The 21,959-nt window shown below is 36.9% G+C and overlaps 1 protein-coding gene and 1 pseudogene across 1 annotated transcript; one reads left to right on the plus strand and one right to left on the minus strand.

The window, feature by feature from the left end:
- Nucleotides 1-8,429: 8,429 nt before the first annotated feature.
- Nucleotides 8,430-11,407, minus strand: LOC149158520 (uncharacterized). Its single transcript, XM_089434018.1, has 3 exons — nucleotides 10,718-11,407; nucleotides 9,921-10,576; nucleotides 8,430-9,498 (listed from the first exon to the last, which is right to left on the minus strand). Exons 1-3 carry the CDS (start codon nucleotides 11,405-11,407, stop codon nucleotides 8,430-8,432), a joined length of 2,415 nt encoding a protein of 804 aa, XP_089290144.1.
- A 14-nt stretch (nucleotides 11,408-11,421) lies between these two features.
- LOC149158521 (uncharacterized) lies at nucleotides 11,422-21,666 on the plus strand (annotated as a pseudogene).
- Nucleotides 21,667-21,959: the final 293 nt, after the last annotated feature.

A 21,959-nucleotide genomic window follows, 5' to 3' on the forward strand; every position in this document is an offset into this window, starting at 1 on the left:
GTAAATGTGACTAGAATGAGTGTTGTAGAGATATTTAATGACCATGATGTGTGTTTGGAAAGTGGTTTCCCCTCATACCAAACCTAACATTTGACATGGTCTATGGCGCTGTGTTGCCACATCCCTGATCGCATGCCTAGGTGAGACAATGACGACCCACCCCTAACCCTTTCTCTCACATACACTTCATCCAAAATATTTATATAATATAATTATAAAAATTAAAATAATTAAATAAAAAAAGTATCAAGTTGGATTGGCATTATAAAACAAGCATTTTTTTATATTATAATTATTTTAATATTGCAAATTTTATGCTTCTAATTTAAGGTCAAAAACAATATATATTATATTTATTTTTATATGTAAAAATAATAATAAAAGATAAATATAAATATTTTAGATATATTATGTGATTAATCTGAAAGACATCTATCTACATTATGGATCACAAAAGTCTTAGATCTAACATATCAATACTTATCATGAATGAAATTTTGTAAAATGAATTTGTCAAATAATAATAGATAATAATTTTAAAAATAAGAAAATAAAATTTTTATTAATAATTCAAAAATATAAAAAATGTCTATTTAAATTTTCAAATTTAATATAATGAATAAATAGAAGTTAAAATTCTTATTGTACCAAAATGTCACACAAAGAGACCATTCAAAATTATAATAACAAGAGACTCTTTAGTCATGGAGATAAATTGACAAAACAGGAGAAGTAGAAACTAGGGACATAGCAGGAGACTAGATCAAGGGGTTTGAATTAGTTGTGAACTAGATGGGATACTTGTTGTCACCTAGTGCACCTCCAACTAGGTGAGTGATGCCAAGGTGTTGCTCAATGCGCTCTAGTCATCGATTTAGGTCCTTCATGTGTCATTGAAAGTGTTCCATGAAGTGGAGAGAATTTGTTCTATTCTCATATTGGCTCAGGATAGCCTTTCCTAAGAGAAATTTCATATGCCAGTATAGATCCACTATGTACATGTACTTGTTAAAGAACCTATGTGTATGCCTGATGTCTGGAACTCAATCAGGTAGCTCATCTAGAACCTCAGTATCTGAGAGATGTTGCCTTTGGGAGATATCCTCTCTCTCGACATAGGTGAGTTCATCCCGTATAGGGCCTGGAGTAATTTCTTTGAACCACGTAAGAATTTCCTCCAATTAGTGATGAGTACATGTACTACCTCATGTGTCTCATTCCTGGTAATACGATCCTCCCTTGTAGACACAAGTGCGTTGACAAGGCATGAGGGGATCATAAGAAAGGGGAAATGGCCAAAAAACTGAAATATGGACATTAGGTGGCAAACAAAAACTCATGTGTGGAAAATTTAGGTGAGTAGGAGGGAGCACCAAATCTAGCCGAAATAGAAGAGTGAGGAAACAACCGACAAGGGATATGGGAGGGGAGCCTGCCAAGAAAAGTTCCTAGTGGGGGATATGCTGCTAGAGAAGGAAAGCCATGAAGGGGAGAGGAAGTGCACATATAATTAACTAGGGCGACAAGACTATGTGGCCATAGGGGCTAGAGATCCAACCAATAAGTCTATGAATAGAAAACTAGAAAAGGAACCAAAAGGGAAGAGGTATGACCATACACAAGAGAAAGACCCCCTGACATGTACAAAGTCATTACAAGGTTGCTTTGTCCAACATCGAGATATACCATAACCATTTAGGAAATGAGTTATGAGCTTGAAAAAAGGGGAGCACCCAACGAGCTTGCAGGGAAAGAGTTACAACTTTATGGAGAAAAGTTTTCGAGTGAATGGAAAATAATTTTCTTCATAATTTATGTTCAAATGAGGAATCAGAGGGCCTCCCTCACTGGATTTTCAGGGATAGACCAAAGTCTTTTGATCCTCACCTAGCAAGCTCTCGTGATTTACAAGGAGATGAACCAAAAGAACATCCCAATAATTGCTTCCTGGTAATTCCCATGGAATATGATTCTCCAAAAATTAACATCATTAATATTATGGAGTTATAGAACCAAGATTAAAGTTGACATGCTTGGAATTTGTAGAGAGTGATGATTCATACAAGAGAAATTCTGACATAAAAGCTAGATAATTAGGTTGCAGTCAAGGAAGATGTGACCAGTGAGGGTTGCAAATGTATTTAATAGCCATGGTGTGTGTTTCCAAAGTGGTATTGTCGTGTACTAAACAAAACCTTTAATATCCACTATGGAGGCATGCTGCCACATCCCCCAATCACATAACCAAGTGGCATAGTGGTAGCACCCCACATTTTTCTCAATTAACACTCACGTGATATTTATGTAATATAATTATAAAAATTAAAATAATAAAAATAATTAAATAAAAAATTGGATAACAACATGAGTTAACATTATAAAATAATAATTATTTCTTATATTATTTTTATTTTAATTAGTCAAATTTTGTATAACTTTTTATAAAAAAATTATTATGTCATTGCCTATGCAGTGACATCTATGACTAGTTAGAAGCTATTAGTTAGTACATAGCACAAATTTTCAAATCTCCATAGTTAACATTAGGTTTTTAGTTGAAATTTTGCTGTGGCGTCAGCGTGCCGCCACATCCCTGGCTCTGAAATTCGACAGTGAACATCATCTTGCTATTCACATTAGATTGGATTTGATAGTGTAGGTACAAGGAAGGGCCAATCTTCATATAGCTCGGAGTTAGTTTATTTGAGCTCTGGTGGTGTTAATTTCGTTTTAGGAGTGTTGGTGGAGAATTTATTATTATGGTTGATGAATCATCAAGAAGCGGATTTAGCTCTTTTTGTTGTTCAAAGTGGTTGTTTTATTTTTTCTTGGTGGTGTGGCACTCACTGAGGCTGGATTTGTTGTTTCTTACTTTACTTATTGTTTTCAAAATTTCCATGTTACCAGGTGATTTTTTTTTTTTTTACTTTGGTGGTGCGAGAAGTAAGATTTTTGTGCGAAATGCTAAAATTGTTTAGCTATGTGGAAGGACATGGGTTTGTGAACTTCGTTGATGACGATTTGATAGGTGAATGTATGAACATTATTTTCTAGTTTAATGGTTGTTGTGCATAATTTGGAGTTCTAATGGTTCATTGTTTTGTAGAACTTGTAGGTGATGATTTATAATTTAGAGCATATGACTTGTTTGGGTAAGCAGATTACTGGATTCTAGTGGCAGAAACCTAGTAAGTTTTTGAGTTCTTTCTGTTAGAAAAGTCGGTTCTAGGGGTTCGAAGTGTTAAATACATTTTCGGCTCAATTTTCGATGGTTTGGATGCAATATTGTAGGAATAAACCAATGTTTACTAACCAATGCTATGTTGCAAGTTGGCCCATATTTGCATTTGTAGAAGTCATGTGGCCAAGGTGCCAAAGCTGATTCCATATGTTCTAGTTTTAAATTGTCTGTCGACCCTAATTCCATGATTTTTTGTAGCGATTATGGTGAAGATTTCCTGGAATTTTCTCTAAAACATGAAAAGTTGAGAGTATAGGGATATTTGCATTTTCAAAAGGCTTGTGAGTAGGGTGGTGGCTCCAACTGCACATTGTGTTGTTTTAGATAGGTGGGGGGGCTTGGATTTCTATTGGCACAAACAAATAGCTTGACAAGAAGATAAGTCCAACCTCAGTTAGGCGTGACGCTTTGTGATGTCGGAATTTGACGCATGTTTACGTTTTAGCAGACCTGTGTATGTGATTTTTTTATATTCTTTTTACATTCTAGAGTCATGTACGTGAGTTTTGATAGGGGCATCTATCTCCATTTCAAATCTTTCATTTTCTTTGGAGTCAAAGGAAACCCGTAGTTGAGGTAGGGACAGATTTTGTGGTCAGGACTGGTGGCTCTTTGGAGAAGAATCATAAGGAAAAGGCCAAGCTCCGATCTAGCTTGGAAAAGGTCGAGGTTCAAGCAGTCTTGAAGTTGCAACTAATGTTTAAGTTAGTTGTTTTCAGTTTTTGTTATTTAAGAACCATATTCAAATTGTTTTATTCTATAGAAGAGGGTTGGTGGGTTCGAATCTTTTAATCATTTTAATCCTAATTTTATTTTAATTTCTAGGTATTTTTTGGATTTGTTATCTTAAACTTTTAGATAAGAAGCATAATAATCTTTCTGTAAAATTGCTTTAAATAAATGTCTTACAAAAATAAAAATTTTGAATTTGTTTCTTTGTTTTTTTTTTTTTTCTACGTAAAGACTGAGCTAATATATTAAGAAAAAGAAAATATTTACAGAGAGAGGAACAGGCCTCTGAGGATGAATAACTTCACCCTCCATCTGAAGAGCAGTACAGGTGCACACGGCTACCTGATTTACAAAGATAGATGCAATAGAAATGAGCATGGACAAAACAACAGCATTTAGTCCTCTGACTTACAAGAGAAATTCCTCCAAAAAGAACAACAGCAGCATAATCGTAGAACCAAAGAGCCTTTGCATGCCTCTCGCATCTTGCTGCTGAATTCATTGTGGCATTAGAGGGTAGGATGACAGGGGATTCCAGAGATCTGGAATCACTGCGAAATCTGGGCATACCGCTACCCTTAAAGAAAAAACTGGGCATCTCGGAAAGAAAGAGACCCCTCCAAAACTCCAAAACCAAATCACTGTGCAGCAACAAAAACAGCAAATTTAGCCTTCGAAGGCTCACCTTATGCTTTTTTGTCAAATTCTGGTGTATTTTCATCTTCGTTCACTGGCTGACGGGAACCCAGCGGGAATGCTGGCGGTTGAAGCGGCCCCAGAACACAAGCATGCTCCTCAGGGTTGACTACGCCTGGAGGAGGATTATCATTACCAATTTCTGCCCTCTCTTGAGTAATGCCAGCCTGAGCCAGCTCCCCAGCATCTTCCTCCTGGCTATCTGAATCTTCATCATCTTCCTCAGTCGCAATAACAGTGATTAGCAAAGACACCTTCGATCTCTTTTTCCGGCATCTGAAAGTGAAACTAGAGGTATGCATTTGACTATCTTGCTCGTCCGATTCCTCTGACAGAGAAGACGGAGGCGCAGCCATAGCCAATGGTGGAATTTCCCTTGCCTGGACCTCCTCCCTTCTGCTAATACCCCAGACACCGCCTCTGCGCGGGACTCCACGCTGTCTCGGCGCCATGAACCTTGAAACGTGAGGGCGATTGACGATGTGAAACCGAATTTCCCCACACAGAACTTGAGCTCCCCGAACCACACTATTTGAAAGCTGAACCCGGTTATGAGTTCTTGGCTTAGAGCGATAGAGCGCCCCCTGAGCAGAGGTGTGGCCTCTGCCTCCGCTCACAACTCCAGCAATCGCACCCTCTCCTCTTTGCTCAGAGCAGAGCATGAAAATACCACAGACATTCTCATTCTGGCACAGATGCGCATTTATGTAGTTCCCTATGCTGAACTCTCTGGAGGCCTCCATTACGAAACCCAACAACCTTGCGTACAGAACCGTTAAGTTCACTCGCTCGAAGCCATCTCCTCTCTGCATAACCTTCACCTCGGCCTTTAATGGCATTAAAGTATGGCAGAGCCACCTGGTGTGGCCGTCCTGCCAGGTTTCAAAGTCATGCCAGCTGCCCATTGCTGGTAAACATATTGCCACCCGCATCCGGGTGAGAATCATCTTGTAGTTGCAAATCTCTGTCTAACAGTGCTTGGAAGGTGGATAGCTGATCTGTCGACAGTATATCATATAGAGGGCCAACTGAAAGGTCATTTTCGCTTTCCACTCCCAGATTAGCAAGGAAATCAGCTGGCTTATTCCCATCCCTCTTTATGTGTTGGAATGAAACTGCTTTGTTCTCTTGCAACCAATGTTGAATTTGTTCCAGTCTAGATGCCAAACGCCAGCTACTGTTGATTTTATGAACTTGGGAGCCCTGTTGGAGTTTTAAGGCCATGTTTATTAGGAGTTGGGAGTCCCCTTCCACTATCAGTGGGAGATAATTACCCTGCTGCGCCAGAGTAAGACCTTTCCATAAAGCCTCCAGTTCCGCCGCATTGTTAGTATTCCACCCAATAGTACCATGATAGATGAGAAGGGATTTACCCTTATGGTCTCTGATAATGCCACCGTAACCTGTCTGACCCGGATTACCTTTCGTTGCGCCATCGAAGTTCAGATGGAACACATTGATGGGAGGTGGCTTCCACTTTACTGAATCAGTTTGGTGCTTTGCTGAGCTATCCTTGACAGGAATCTTATCTTGTATCGTTATCTGCCAGTTGTTCCAGATAGCCAGTTCCTGAGATTGCTTTGGGTAGTCATCCTGGGACCATTTCTTTGTGGTGAGAGTTTCTCTAATATTGTTATGAATTCCTTTCCATACCTGCTCCAGTGTCATTGTTTGACCTTTGAAGATCCTCCTGTTCCTTTCCTTCCAGATATTCCACATCACGAAACCCGGTATAGTTTGCCAAAGGATGTTTAGAATTTTGCACTCGTATGGTGATTGAGGCCATTGACTTATTGTATTTTTGATATCCCCCAGAACTCTACCTTCCTTTTGACATCGAAATGCCACCTTTTCCCAGATCTTTCTGCTCATCTGGCACGTCTGCATTAGGTGTAAGGCGGTTTCTTCTTCCTGATTACATATAAGGCATATGGAAGGACCGAAGAATCCCCTTCTTCCGAGATTATCCCAGGTTAGTATTCTATTATATGAAAGGAGCCAGAGAAAGGTGGATACCTTCGGCCATATTGGGGGTTTCCATATTTTGCTCCATATCTGATCTTTGACCATTCTGTCTTTTATGATGATCCTGTAGGCCTCCTTTGTGCTGAATGTACCCTTCTCTTCATAACCCCATCTCAATGTGTCCATGCCTGCTTGCTTTAATATCCTGCGTTTATTTAACTCGGTTGTGAGAGTGAGTTGGTTGTGATTTGAGCTATGTGGAAGAATAAGGCTGGTTTCTTTCCACTCTCTCTGCTCTTGATTACTTTGTTCTTTCCAGCAATTGCTTATTTTCTCCTGCGGGGTGATCTCCCAATCCTGAATTGTATGCATACACTCCTTAAGATTTGGTAGCTGCTGCCAGGAGTCTTCCCAGAACCTGGCAGTTTGACCATCCTTCACCTCCCAAAAGCTATGTTTTTGGATAAGGTCTCTATGCTGAATAGCCGAGTTCCATATTAACGATCCTTTACTTGTTTCTGACATTCTTATCCTTTCTTCTAAGGGTAAGTTCCTTGAGTATTTTGCTGTCCAGAGACACACCCAGGGGGTATTGCAGTTTGAAAGCCACTGCCACGATATTTTCGCCCCCATGGTCATATTGCTTAGTTCTGGATCTCTGAGTCCTAATCCTCCTGCCAGCCTCGGAAGACAAACCTTTTCCCAACGAAGGAGAGCCCATTTTCTGTTTGGGCCAGAGCTACCCCATAGGAAATTCCTCTGTAATTTTTTAATTGCCTTAAGAACCCATTTTGGCGCTGCTAAAATGGAAAATAAATACAACGGCATAGATTGCAGAACTGACTTGATAAGTACAATCCTACTGGCCATGTTGAGCGATCTGTAGGTCCAATTTGGCTTCAAGTTTTTCAAGCAGGATTGTCCACGATGAATGCTTGAGGGCTGATGTGATAAGAGGAGCACCTAGATAGGAGGAGGGCAGAGAAGCCTTGGAAAAGCCAAGAATACGCACTATGGCTCTTTGGGTATAGGGAGGGGTATTAAAGAAGAATACTTGGGATTTTGCATTATTTATGAGGGCTCCAGATGCTTTTGAGAAAGAGTCCAAAATGGATTTGAAAATGCGGGCTTCTTGAACAGAGGAGTGGTCGAATAACATATTATCATCAACAAATTGTTGATGAGAGACAACAGGGAGATGGTGGACGGCTGTACCCTTGAGCTTATGCTCTTGAATGGCTGCTTTTATACTTCACCCCAAACCTTCGGCCAGAATTACAAACAAAAAGGGGGACAAGGGATCTCCCTGCCTAATGCCCCGAGAAGGACGAAAGGTGGTGGAAGGAATCCCATTGATGAGGATAGAGAAGAATGAAGAAGAGATGAGACTACTTACCCATCTGACCCAAGGGGGAGTGAATCCAAAAGCCAGGAGGGTTTTTTGCAAATAATTCCAGCTAATACAATCGAATGCTTTTGAAAGATCGATTTTTAGGAGCATCCCCGGCTTTTTTAATTGTTTGAGAGAATGCAATATTTCATGGGTAAGGATAATCCCATCAGTTATTTGACGCCCTTCAACATACCCGGATTGCTCAGGAGAAATGATGAGGGGCATCAAGGGCTTCAGCCTAAGAGCAATAACCTTTGAGACAATTTTATAAATGATATTACATAAAGCAATGGGTCGATACTTATCTGGAGTGCTTGATTCCGTAGACTTGGGAATTAAAGCAAGAAAGGTGGCATTCATGGCTGGATACATCCATCTGAGAGTCCTGGATTCCTCCATGACCTACCATACTTCCCATTTTATTAGTTCCCAAAAATGCTGAAAGAAGTTCGACGTAAATCCATCTGGACCGGGAGCTTTCCCTGCCTTTAATTGGTTCACTGCTGTTTCTACCTCTTGGAGACTGATCGGTTTAAGAAGCAGAGTATTCTGATCTTCCGTGATTATTCTTGGTATGTGCCTGGTGATGTTCTCAATGGCTGCGGATCTGTTAATATTGGGTTCTTGAGTCATCTGTTTGAAGTAGTTCACAAACTCATTTTCTATTCCTTCATGATCTTCGATTTTGATTCCTTGCTCATTAGTTACAGAGGATATTTGGTTGATCATACGCCTTTGGACTGTTGTTTTGTGAAAGAATTTTGTATTCTTTTCACCTTCCTTCAGCCACCTAATCCTTGACTTCTGCCTCCACAGTGTCTCTTCCTGCAGCTCTCTTTCTAGAATTTGTTTTTCAATTACTTGTTCTTGTAGAGTCAATTCCTCGGATCGGCCATGAGAAATGATTCTTTGTTGGGTATCCTTCATTTTTTGAAGTAGGATTTCTTTTGATTTGAAGATATTTCCAAATGTAGATTTATTCCAACGTTTTATTTCCTCTTTGAGATACTTCAGCTTCTTTTGAAATAAGGCCATTCTTGTCCCCTCCGTTGCTCTAAAGCTTGCCCAAGTTGTCTTTATGAATTCATGGAAGTTCGGATGTGTTAACCAGAAAGCTTCAAATCTGAATGGCCTCCTTAAACTTTGGCTTGGTCTACTCCAGTTTAAGGCAATGGGCCAGTGGTCCGATCCTGAATACGGTAGGATTGAGGCTGTAAATTCTCCACCCATGTACACTGCATTATCAGAGATTAGGAATCGATCCAGTCGCGAAGCCACCTGCATCGGTTCCGTCCTCTTGTTGTCCCAGGTATATATGCCATTTTCTGTAGGAAGATCAATCATCCAATTGTCTTGAATGAAATCTTTAAGTAGAGTACCATCTCTGTTTATTCTGCAACGTCCTCCTCTCGTTTCCTCCAGATTTGCAATCATATTATAATCTCCGCCTGAGATCCATAGCGGGTACATTCTGTTTACATTAAGTTGTGTTAATGCATCCAAAATATCAGCTTTTTGTTGGGTTTCTTGTGGGAAGTATACATTTGTAATATGCCCAGCAATATTTGTGCCTTGCAGATGAAACTTGGCTTGAATGAAGTTTCTATTTGCATGAATATTGTCTAGCTGTATCACCCTTGCGTCCCAGTGGATTGCCAAACCTCCTGAAGTGCCCTATGCTTCCACTGCTGTGACTTGCCCCGCAGGCCACGCCTTAGCTGCTACTTTTTCTAGAACTACTTGTTTACATTTTGTCTCTTGTAGGAAAAGAATTGCTAGTTTTTCCTCCATTATCATGTTTTTGAGAAGTCTACCTTTCTTCTAGCCGTTAAGCCCTCGAATGTTCCATGATATCAATTTCATTGGGAATGTTTGGGGTGGATGTTAAAATACCTGGTAAGCTGGGCGTATCTGCCTGAATCGACAAGGACTTCTCCAACCTTGATGGTTCTCTCCAGAGCAGACTTTCTTCCACGCTTTTTGCTGTCTTTTGAAATAAACATCCCATCCCATTGGCTGCCTGTTTGCACCCCTAATGAATATTTCTTCTGGGCTTTATGCAAAACCGCCGCCAGTTTGTCCACTTGTGCTGCAGTTATCTTGTCGAAATTCTTAGTTTTACACGCGGCCTCCAAACCCAGAATGTCCAGTTCTCCTATATCAAATGTTTCTGTATCCTCATCCATATTTTTGACTTCTTGATGGCTTGCTTCTTCTTCCCGTGCTTGTACTGAACCTGGATCCGTTGTGTCTATCTCCATATCTGGTTGGCTCCAGCTTTTCATTTTGGTGCTTTGGATGTTACTGTCCTGTACCTCGCTTTTTCCTTTCGATGACTCTTTGGGATCCTCCGACATGTTCGGATTTGATATACGCTCAGATGACATAGGATTTTGGACTGGTTGCTCTTCCTCAGCTAAAGCAACAAAGCTATTACTCGTTGAAGGCTTTGTAGGATCCTTCGTGACCTGCCTGTTCTGAGACGGCTGTTTCTTATTTCCTCTTCTGTGGTTCGCTACTCTGGTGAACCCCTCGGTCGATTGCTTGTCCTAATCTTGTTCCGTGGGCTTATTATTTAACGGGCAATCTCGGAACAGGTGCCCTAAGGCATGGCATCTTCTACACCTAAAGGGAACATGTTCATAGTCTATTAACTGGATCCATTCTTCATCCTCATGAGTAAGTTTTACCTTATCAGGCAGGGGTTCCATTAGGTCCATGTAGACGCAGATCCGGGCATATGAGGTATACTTCTTCATTTTCATTTCTTCTGCAACCTTGACAAAATCCCCCAGAACCTTCCCAATCTCCTTAAGCGATTCTTCTTCCCAGTATTCCCATGGCAATGAGTATAACCTGATCCAAACTGGTGCCCAGCTCAGATCCTCCTTGTCTGGGTTAAACTTTGCTACCCATTCTCTAAGGAATAGACCCGCTGAGTTAAAGAAATAAGGTCCGTTCTCAAAGACTCTGTTTCTGTCCTCCAGGCAGTTGAAAACTGCTGTAAAGAAACCTTTTGGGCCTAAATGAAGGGATATATGCCCTTTCGGGTGCCATTTGATGTTAATCCATGTCCTCAGGGCTCTCTCATTTGGCCAAATGCCTATAAATTTGCCAATGAGGGCGTGATCCTTCATATATTGGATTCTTGCATTGATCCTGTGACTGGGGAGCTCCACTGTTGGCGTATGCTTAGCAACAGACTTGCATGTAGATGATCTCACTCTCTGATCCTCTGGCTGAGCCTGATCTGTCTGCTTGTCCGGCGTACCTTCATTTTCGTTTTCATTTGTTCTCTGTTCCTGCCCAGAATCGGATTGCTTTTCGGGCTGCCTTTCATCGTTTGGGGAATCCCCTTCTGCCCCCTGGCGGGGGTTCATTTCCTCTGCTGCCAATGTTCTGCGATCGTGCTGCGCAGCGCTGCCGCCTTGGGGTGGGCAACTGCCCCTGCAGTCTGCCTGCCGCTGCAGGTCTGCAGCAAACCCTAGCCGCTATACCCTGCTTCTCTGCTCATCTTCCTCCGTTCGTCGCTGCAATCAAAACCTGAATTTGTTTCTTTGTTGATAAAAGAGTAAAGTATTTTAAATTAAATTTATTACCTAATATTTTATGTAAAAAAAGAAATATAATAAATTATAGGCACATATGTTAGTTTTTTGGGGCTTTGTAGATGCAAGTTAGAGGTCATGTTGAATATGAAATTAGATGTGGTTATTGTAAACATGCGTATCTATATGCATATATTTGTTTTGTGGCTCCTACTGAAAGAAAGGCGAAGGTCAGCCCCCACTATGAGATTAGAGGTTGGCATTGTCATTTGAATGGTCTCTCTAAACACTCCCGACTACTGACACTCCTCGGCCAATTCAACAAAGAATCTAGGTTCAATGTTGTTATTATTATTATTTCTTATAAACGACTTAAATGAGGTCTATGATGAAGTTCATCATGATTTGATATGTTATAAAGTAAATGTTAAATGTCTTATAACTAGCAATTGCACAAAATTGCAAATAAAATGCTGTAAGTCAATAGCATATGAAAAAATAGTATAGATGAAGTGATTTCTAGCCATAGAAGTAGATTCTTCAACGGAACCCTGACCTCTATTTTAGATTGAATGTTTTCTTTTATCCTTTTGAAAAAACAATTCAAACTGGACATTCCCCATTGGTTCAACTTCCAAAAACATATCATTGTAATATTTGATTACCCAAAACAATGCATTGTCATCTGTAAAGGCAACATCAAATACGTAAACAAGACCAGGGATATCTTAACTTATTAGCATTAAATGAAAAACTGATAAGGTTTCGTCAGAAATAGTGAAGTGTGAAAAGATAAGAGAAAAGGATTGAGTTACTTACTCAGAGATGCATATGGATCAAGTGGCTTGTAGTTGAAAGTGAAAATTTGGGCCAAGTTGTTGAACTTTGGATGTTCAGCAACAATATTCCAATCATTGTAGTTCATCATGTAATTGAAGTTTGTGATAGGATTTTCACTCTCCAATACTCTTTGTAGTTGAGCTTGACATGCAAATGTGTTGTAATTGGGCACATGAGAGAAGTGCATTGTATGAGAGTTCTATTTCTATTAGTGGGTGTTTGCACACCCATAATCATCACATGTGGGGAATCTCTTCTATAATGAATTGAAAGAGCATGAGCTTTGTATCCATTTGATTCAATTAAAAAAAATGAATAGGACTACCAAAGTGAATAGGGTTTACATACTCAATACAAGCCCCAAGAGAAGTGAGATTGTTATGGCAGCCACAAGAACATGTAGGAAAAGAGATAATAATGTCATCTTTGTGACACAACAATTGAGTGTCCTCTTATCTAGAAACTATGAATATATACAGATCACATTCCAAGTCAATGCAAAAAAACCTAATTCACCACATTACACTGATTTAATAGGAACTTTAATTTCAAACTAATTTGACTTTCATTAATGAATTAATATTTCCACATTTATTAATTACTAAGCCATAAAATAGGGGATAGTCACTATCGAGTTATGCTCAAATTATCAACTACACATAAGGTATGTTTTTCCTTTTTAAGGCATGTAGAGATAAACTATTGTATTTTCACTGCTTACTATCATTTGGGGCATTCGTTTGGAGATGTTCAACATCACTGCTAAAATTCTATGAGAAAAATCATAAACTTCAAGTGCAAATCAAATGGGAATGAAACACCAAGTTCTTTAATTTGCAGTATGCACATGGTAATGGGCCACCATGTTTGACATCTTTGGAAAAGTAGGGTTACACTTTTGTGATCAATGATGACACATTGTAGATGGTTAGTGTTAAGAATTCTTATCCTAGGCCAAAAGGAGTCTACAAACTCCACTTTTTGTCTGGAAAAAATGTGAAAAAATGATAAGCTAACACACTCTATACATGGCATCACAGTCCTAAAAAACATTCAATTCCATAATTGTTGTATATTCTGAAGTGGGATTCTACACGATGAATTCATCTTCAACGAGATTTGGAATTTCCAATACCATGAGAGAGGAGGAATGCCCATGAGAGAGGAGGAATTCCTAAAAAATATTCCTTCTCTTTGTTTTGTTCGGGTACCCCATATAGAGGATGGGCATTCAAACGAATGACATGATCTTATCTAGAGTGATAATAAATCCCATAACAAAAGCTTGGTTGTAGCCATGCGTTGCTATCATATTGAACACATCTCCTCTTAAGAATATATATTATCTAACCTGCTTTGGATTCACTTGCAAAATGGAAAATATTTTTAGAACTTGCATGACTACAGTCCAGTGAATTACTCTGAGCATACATATTGAATTTAACAAGACTTACGGGAACATACAGACCTCATTTGTCTTTGTAATAGTAATTTTCATTCATTTGGATTATATTGTAGGGCTCATCAAAGAAGGATGTAGACGTTTCAAATGAAGGCTTAAGATCTAAAAGTAAATGTGCTTCAAGCAATGCCCAGTACATGGTGATAATATGAAATCCAAAAGTGGGGATTCACTAGGCACTAAAGTTGACATAGAATGTTGTTCTTAGCCAAGCAATGCATTAAAGTCATTGGATACAATAACGACCCAATCTAGATAAATGTATATAGAAGTAACCTAGTTAGGGTAACTTCATATAATGGTGACCCAGTTCGGATAATTGCATATAGTGGTGACCCAGTTGGTAATACCCTTACTTTAGCAGAATCCAAGCTTGAAATATCTAGCAACCATGGATCCCCAAATGCCAAAGTTGAGATATTTATATGGGAGCAGGAGGATGAGAATTGGTTGAACAATTTGCCAGTTTTGGAGGCAAACATGACATGGCATGTTCTTAGTGGATGTTTAGAAATTAACACTGAAGGCAATTAGACTCAAATGGGTCATCTCTGCTAAGATTGAATTTCAAATTGTTTGGTTGGATTGTTGCTATGATTTTTTATTATTAATCACATCCTTGATTTTTGCTCCAAATGTTGTAGTTGACATATGCTACTACCTTACGACGTTCCCTTTGCATTATTTGGTGCAATTGCTAGCATTAATAGTTTAGATTTATTTTAGTTTTGGATCTACTAAGTGTTGAGAGGGATCAAATCTCTCAAAGTTCAAATCTTTTCTCAAGCTTCACATTCAAAAGGAGGTTTAAATCTTGAAAGATTTCATCTCTCTTGGTAGATATAGAAAAAAAAAGAAACATTTCCTTGATTTTGACCTATTCATCATAATATTTTTTAACCATAGGATTTTTTTATGATATAATTGACATTGAAATATTTTTCTCAACATGGACATTGAAATATTGTATTCACATTATCCACATTAAAATGTTTTTTTCTTATTAATATATTTTTAAATATAATCTCTCTCTCTCTCTCTCTCTCTCTCTCTCTCTCTATATATATATATATATATAATGCAATTTTGTATGTCAAACTATATATATATCTATCTATCTATATATATATATATATATATATATATAATGCAATTTTGTGTGTCAAACTCGATATTAAATACCCCTCTTTCTATATGGTACGAAAGTTTTTACATTCAATTTATTTCTCTCTATACTTAATATGAAAATTGAAATATTTAATTTATGGTTGACATTGAAACATTTTTTTTTTTATTAATATTTGTTTTTAAAAGAAAATGTCTTAACTTTGGTCTAGTAGTTCCTTGGCCATGATATGATTTTTGCCATCAACAATACATATATAATTTTTGCCATGATATATGATTTTTGCTATAGAAAACACCAGCAAATTTTAAAGTAATTTTAAACTACCAATTAAAACAAAATACAACACAAAAACTTAAACAACAAATAATGTGGTAAAAAATCTTCTTTATATTTTAAATTTATAAAAATACAAGATAAATATAAATAAATTATTAGATAAACAAATCTCATTTTAAAGTGAAAAATTTCATATAAAGTAATTTTAAACTACCCATTAAAACAAAGTACAACACAAAAACTTAAACAACAAATAATTTGGTAAAAAATCTTCTTTATATTTTAAATTTATAAAAATACAAGATGAATATAAATAAATTATCAGATAAACAAATCTCATTTTAAAGTGAAAATTTTCATATAAATCTTCGGTTTAAATAAATTAGATATTTAACAACTCACTTCCTTTAAAAATAAATCTTTTTCCCTGATTTGTAATAGATTAATAAGAATATTGATATAAAATTTTATACTTTCCAATTTTAAAGTGAAAATTTTCGTATAAATCTTTGGTTTAAATAAATTAGATATTTAACAACTCACTTCCTTTAAAAATATTTTTTTTTTCACTGATTTGTAATAGATTAATAAGAATATTGAGATAAAATTTTTTACTTTCCAATTTTAAACAATCTTTTAAAATATAGGAAATTGCAAATTATATTTTTTATTTAAAAAAATAAATATCTTTATTTTATCCATTTATTATCTCACCTTTTATCAATACTACTTTACGTGGACGACCTTCTAATTCATTTTGATCATATAAAATCCCTATGCAAAGAAGTAACATAGAAGTGTCTCACCTAACCATATCATGTGGTATTGAAACTGTTAGGACCATATCAACTCGCCTATTTTCTTGTTCCCTTTGCACCTATAAATGGTTGGATAACAACAGGTTCAAAAGGGTTCCCGATGACAAGGTTTGTTACTTGTTTTTAATTGTTTCGAGTCTGTGAAGTAAGGGAGCATGGTTCAAATCTCCATATTGCCTGCGTACCTACCCTCAATGGAGTTCAAATGCTAGGAGGAGATTAGTTTAAAGAAAAAATCCATAGTGAAGAAATTGGTGAAACAACAAAGACATAGAACTGAAAAAATGATGGAAGAGATGTAAGTGTGGAAAGAAGTTGGGGAGGAGAAGGAGAAGACGAAGTCAAAGTGTAGTCGTTGCGAGAAGGATAGGTATTTCCTCCATTACGTCTAGGTAGAGGGCCTGTACCATCTCCTCTGCAACTCCTGTGTCCTCGTGACTCATTGCCACATGTATTTCCCCTATTGTCTAGATGAATGCAGTTGCTCCACCCAGGGTCTCTTCAAATGCTCCGCCTATCCTCGCAATGTCCATATCAATTGGCAACACATGGCAACCACCACTATACCCACGGTAATTCCCATGAGTGAACCCTTCCTATGTCTACACTGTCAGAACCCTAATCTGCATGTCATGCCCTTTGTGCTACTGAATAGCCATAGTTAAGGTCTAGACAAGGCTCCCCAACAACAAGGTCAAGGGTGCCCAGGGTTGCCCTATTAACTCACAGTCAGATTTTGTCTCGGCCAAAGTGGTCTTAACCACGGCTAGAATTTCATTCACTTCGGTGTGCAGGGTTGTGGTAACTTCGAGCATGGAGGCCCAGAAGGGGGCCATGGAGGTCACTCAACTGAGGAAGGAGGCTAAAGAGGCCATCCACACAATGCTCAATGTAGCGATGTACGAAGACCCTAAAGCACATGCAACCAATTCTTTACATACATGTATACCATACTTCATAATCTTGAGTTGTTGGAGACCATCATTACTATAACCACTTGTAACAAACTTACTATAACCACCTATGATATCCGATGGAGGGAATCTATTTAATCATCTAACACATTAAATCAACAACTCAAAAATAGTACACAACGGTACATAGGGGAGTACATTTCACAGAGAAACCCCTTACAACGTAAAAATAATTTGTTGAATTTGTTTCTTTATTGATAAGAGAATAAATTATTTTAAATTACATTTATTAAATAATATGTTATGTGACCAAAAAAAAAAATAAACTATAGACACGTATGTTTGTTTTGTGGGCCTTTGTAGAAGCAACTTGGGTGTCGGGCTAACTATGAGGTTACGTGTAACTATATACACATATTTATTTGTTGGATCCTATTGAAATCAAGTCGGTGGTTGGCCCCGACTATGAGATCGGAGGTTGGAATTGTGGTTCGAAAGGTCTCTCTAGACACTCCCGACTACTGACACTCCCCGACGAATTCAACGCTAGCTTCAATATTTCACTTTTTTCTTTAGAGAATGACATGACTTGTTCCGATCTTTTAAACATTATGTTTTATAAGTATAATTTATTCTAATTGTGTTTTTATTGATAAAAATAATAAATAAATAAATTGTCTTAAATTAGTTTTATCAAATAATATGTAATATGAAAAAAAACAAAATATGAAATTATAAATACGCCAATTGTACATATATGTTTCTTTTGTGGGCCCTACCAGAAGAAAGCTAATATTCGGACTGCCTATCAGATTGGAGGTTGGCATTTGGTTTTGGATGGTGGTATGACATTTTCCCACAAATTGGCCTTGTTGTAAACACACACAACTATGTGTACATATTTATTTTGTGGTCCCTACTAAAAACAAGTTGAAAGATCGGAAGTAGAAATTGTGTTTTGAATGTCCTCTCTAGACACTCATGGTTGTTGACAATTCCCTATCAAATTGGCTCTATCTACAATACTGCATGGAAGCATTCTAAGTCAATATTGTTTTAAATTTTAAATTATTTATTTAACTTACAATTTTAGAGAATGGATTCTAAAATATTAAGTATATCTAGATACTTAAAAGTATATATCTATATATATATATATATACACACACACACACACAAATACTTTTATCAATTCATATTTAAATAATATGTTATGTGAAAAAACAAAATAATAAGTTATAGACACATATGTTTGTTTTGTGGGCCTTTGTAGAAGAATGTCGGAGCTCGGGTTGACTATGAGGTTATAGATAATTATATGCACATATTTCTTTTTTGGCTCGTACTAAAAGCAATTCAGATGTCGATCCCAACTATGAGATATGAGATCGGGTTGACTATGAGGTTATAGATAATTATATGCACATATTTCTTTTTTGGCTCGTACTAAAAGCAATTCAGATGTCGATCCCAACTATGAGATATGAGATCGTGATTATGGTTTGAATGGTCTCTCTAAACACTACCAACTAGTGACACTTCTCCACCAATTCAACTCCATCTTAAATATTTATTTTTTTCTTTAGAGAATGGGATAATGGGTTCACATATTTTAAACATTTTATCTTATAAGTATAATTTATTCAATCTATGTTTTTATTGATAAAAAAAATAATTTGTTTAAATTAATTTTATCAAATAATATAAAATGATAAATTGCAGAGAAGTCAATTATAGATATATGTTTCTTTTATGGGACCTTCCATAAGAAAGTTAGTGGTCGGGTTTGCTATGAGATCAGAGTACGACATTGTGTTTTGGACGATGCTATGACATTCTGCGACCAATTGGCCTCCTTGTAAACACGCCCAACTATATGTACATTTTTTTTGTGGTTTGTATTCAAAGAAAGTGGAAAGATGGGTCCGGGTATGCAGTCGAAAGTCAGATTTGTCATTTGAATGGTCTCTCTAGACACTCCCGACTGATATAGAGTCCAATTTTTGTTTGGACCCTATATTAGGTGGATGGACCTACCTATGGTTTTGTGCACGGGTTTCGCACATGGTTTTGGTCATGATGGTTTTCTGCCCATTGTATTTTATAGATCTCATCGAGGAAACTATGGTTATGTTCTAATCTAGGGTTAATGGATTGAGGTTTATGGATGCTTCGACATGTATATATATGTATTGTAACATTGAAAGGAATATGCAACTAATTTATATACAAGTTTAAAACCTATATTACAAGTGATTGTGACTTCATTCATGTTGAATGTTGGACAAAAATATGATTTCTACAAGCCTATTCGTCTTAATTGAGTAGATGGAAAGAGTCATAGCCAATGACTCGTTCATGATGTTGTCATAAGAAAGATAACGTATGAGGATAAAGATGCAAAAGGAGAGATAGTTAACATTTATAAAAAACTGCAAACACTGATTAACTATCCTATAGATTTATGTTCAAATAAAGGAGATTAAAAACTGCAAGCACTGATTAACTATCTTATAGATTTATGTTCAAATAAAGGAGATTGGCTTTTGGATTTACTTTCAGGTTCAGGTAAGTTTTATTATATAAAATCGAATTTTAATATTTTCCTTTTTAGTTCTTATGTGTTTATACTAATTTACTTATTTATTTATTTTGTGCTTGATGATTAGGTACAACACTAGCATGTTGCTTACAAAAAGGAAGAAACTGCATTGCAATTGAAAAAGACCGAATACAATGCAATTTTGTTCAACAAATAATTGATGCTCTTCAATTTCTTCAGGATGCAATGCAAGGAGTTGGTTTGAGAAAAGAATAATTTAATGAATCATGTGTTGCAAAAAAGGCAAAGGAACCTCAACTATTGTTATATGGAACAATTGAAAAATGACACTTTGGGAGATTTGTAGACATGAAAGATCCATTAGAAGAGGAAAATGAGGAAAGTCAAGCAGGAAATATTATGGAAAAAGAATATAATGAAGTTGTATAAGATGATGAACATGGATTATATGATATTGTTGATGAACTTTAAGTTATGTATGCAAATCAAACTCAACTTTCAGAGATATTCATTAGTTTTACTTGTAATGTTTTGACTTTGAGATTTTATGAGAATAATGAATATTTGATTATTGTTGTTATATATTCAATATTTATATTATCTTATTTTCAGTATAATTTTTATGTGAATCACTTTTTTGTAAAGAAACTGTGATTCCTCTAAATTTTTAACATAAAATTCATAAAAAAGACATAATCACAAAAATACATATGCAGAAAGACATGAAGACGAGCAGAGACTAGAAATCCGGTCGATATGGTTTTATCACTTTTCATATAATATTATAAGACTTCAAACTTCTAAACTTCATTTGGAAAAAAGTTAACATACAAATCTATTCTTTATCCCACTTTTCATATAATATTACAAGACTAACTTAACTTTTTTTAAAATAACCTACAAACCCACTCTCTTCATAATATTATAGGAAAACTAATTTCCAATTTAATTTCCTACCCGATCGCTATTGATAATTCCGAAATTTCATATTTAAAAGGACAAACTTTATAATAATAATTTGTTTTTGGATAAATAAATGATAAAATAGAACCAAATACTATAATTTGAAGTTTTTTTTTTTCTTAGCTACACTAAAACTTACCCCGCTGTCACTAAGCGATTTTTCATGTCTCTCAGCAGCTACACTAAAACTTACCCCGCCGTCACTGTTCGATTTTGCTGACATAGAAATGGGTTGCGTGAAAACTGAAGAGGGCGCTTGATGGAATCGACGTAATGATCAATGACAAATCTGAGGTTAAGGTTGGTGGAGTGGTTCCCAGTGAAGAAACAAAGGCCACCATTCCTTCTTTACACGTCGCTTAGACATGCCATGACCTCATGTGGGCCATGATGGAACCGAAAGCGGTACCTCGTGAATTCCTTTGTCTAAATTCCTCTGTAAACACCTCTGAATCCCTTGGCCTATTGCACCATTCACAGAGCAGCATTGCCTCGATTCCTCCTCTGTCTCGTTACCCACACCATTTGGGTTCTGTTAGACTTTTCACAGAGAAAAAATGAGGAGCTACCTGCTTTTAGTAGTTGGCATTCTAGGTTCTTGTTCCTCTTCTCCACTCTTTCTAAGTTTTAACAAAATTTCCATTTGCTGGATTTTAGGTTTCTGGTTTAATTTAAGCTGAATTGATGGCTGAAAACGGGAGCACTCCTTCGTGTTTTATGTAACAGGAAAGGCGGCATCCTTGTTACTGGATGGAGCGCCAATGTAAGATTTGTCACTTTTATTACGAGTATCTGCCTTATAGTTTCGGCAAACAAGTGTATGCTGAATAATAGTTCGACGTTGTAAATGTTTTGATGCAGGGTCACATTTAGGAGAGTGGTAAGAAACAGATCGACAGAGAGTTTCTCAGGCTTCCCATATGCGATAGCCCTGCTAAATTCTCTGCTCTACACGTGGTATCGTTCGCCTCTGATCAGTCATGGTCTTAATAACATCTTGGTGTTGACCATCAATGGGGTCGGAATTGTGCTCGAGTTTATATTCGTTTGCATCTTTCTGAAATACGCTATACCCACAGCCAAGGCAGGTTTCAATACTCCTAGTCCGTTATTATCTGTCCCTTAATAATAATATGCACCAAATGTTTAGACTTTCTGCTATGGACTTTAAAAAGTGGCTATTATATATCATATTAAACTAGTCTCTATATGCTTTTGTTGCGTTAACAAAACATTTATATGTGACCGTATTTTACAACGTATAAGGCCATGTTATCTATTTTTTGTGACAGATTTCCCTATGTTGATATTTTTGGATGGATTTCCGCTATCTACATACATGAATACATGTTAGACATGTATCTGCAGAATGTGTTTATTGTTTCATAATAAAAATACTCTTTTCCCGTGAGCTGGATG

This window comes from Pinus tabuliformis, chromosome 5_2 (genome assembly GCF_031772625.1).
Source record: "Pinus tabuliformis cultivar Carrire ecotype Pingquan chromosome 5_2, CPIR1, whole genome shotgun sequence".
NCBI classification, from domain to species: Eukaryota; Viridiplantae; Streptophyta; class Pinopsida; order Pinales; family Pinaceae; genus Pinus; species Pinus tabuliformis.

Coding starts and splice junctions, on each gene's coding strand:
- LOC149158520 (XM_089434018.1), bottom strand. CDS start 11,407: ATGAACCCCCGCCAGGGGGCAGAAGGGGATTCCCCAAACGATGAAAGG. Junction 10,577..10,717: donor TGGAACCCCTGCCTGATAAG/GTAAAACTTACT, acceptor GAACAAGATTAG/GACAAGCAATCGACCGAGGG. Junction 9,499..9,920: donor AGATACGCCCAGCTTACCAG/GTATTTTAACAT, acceptor TAATGTAAACAG/AATGTACCCGCTATGGATCT.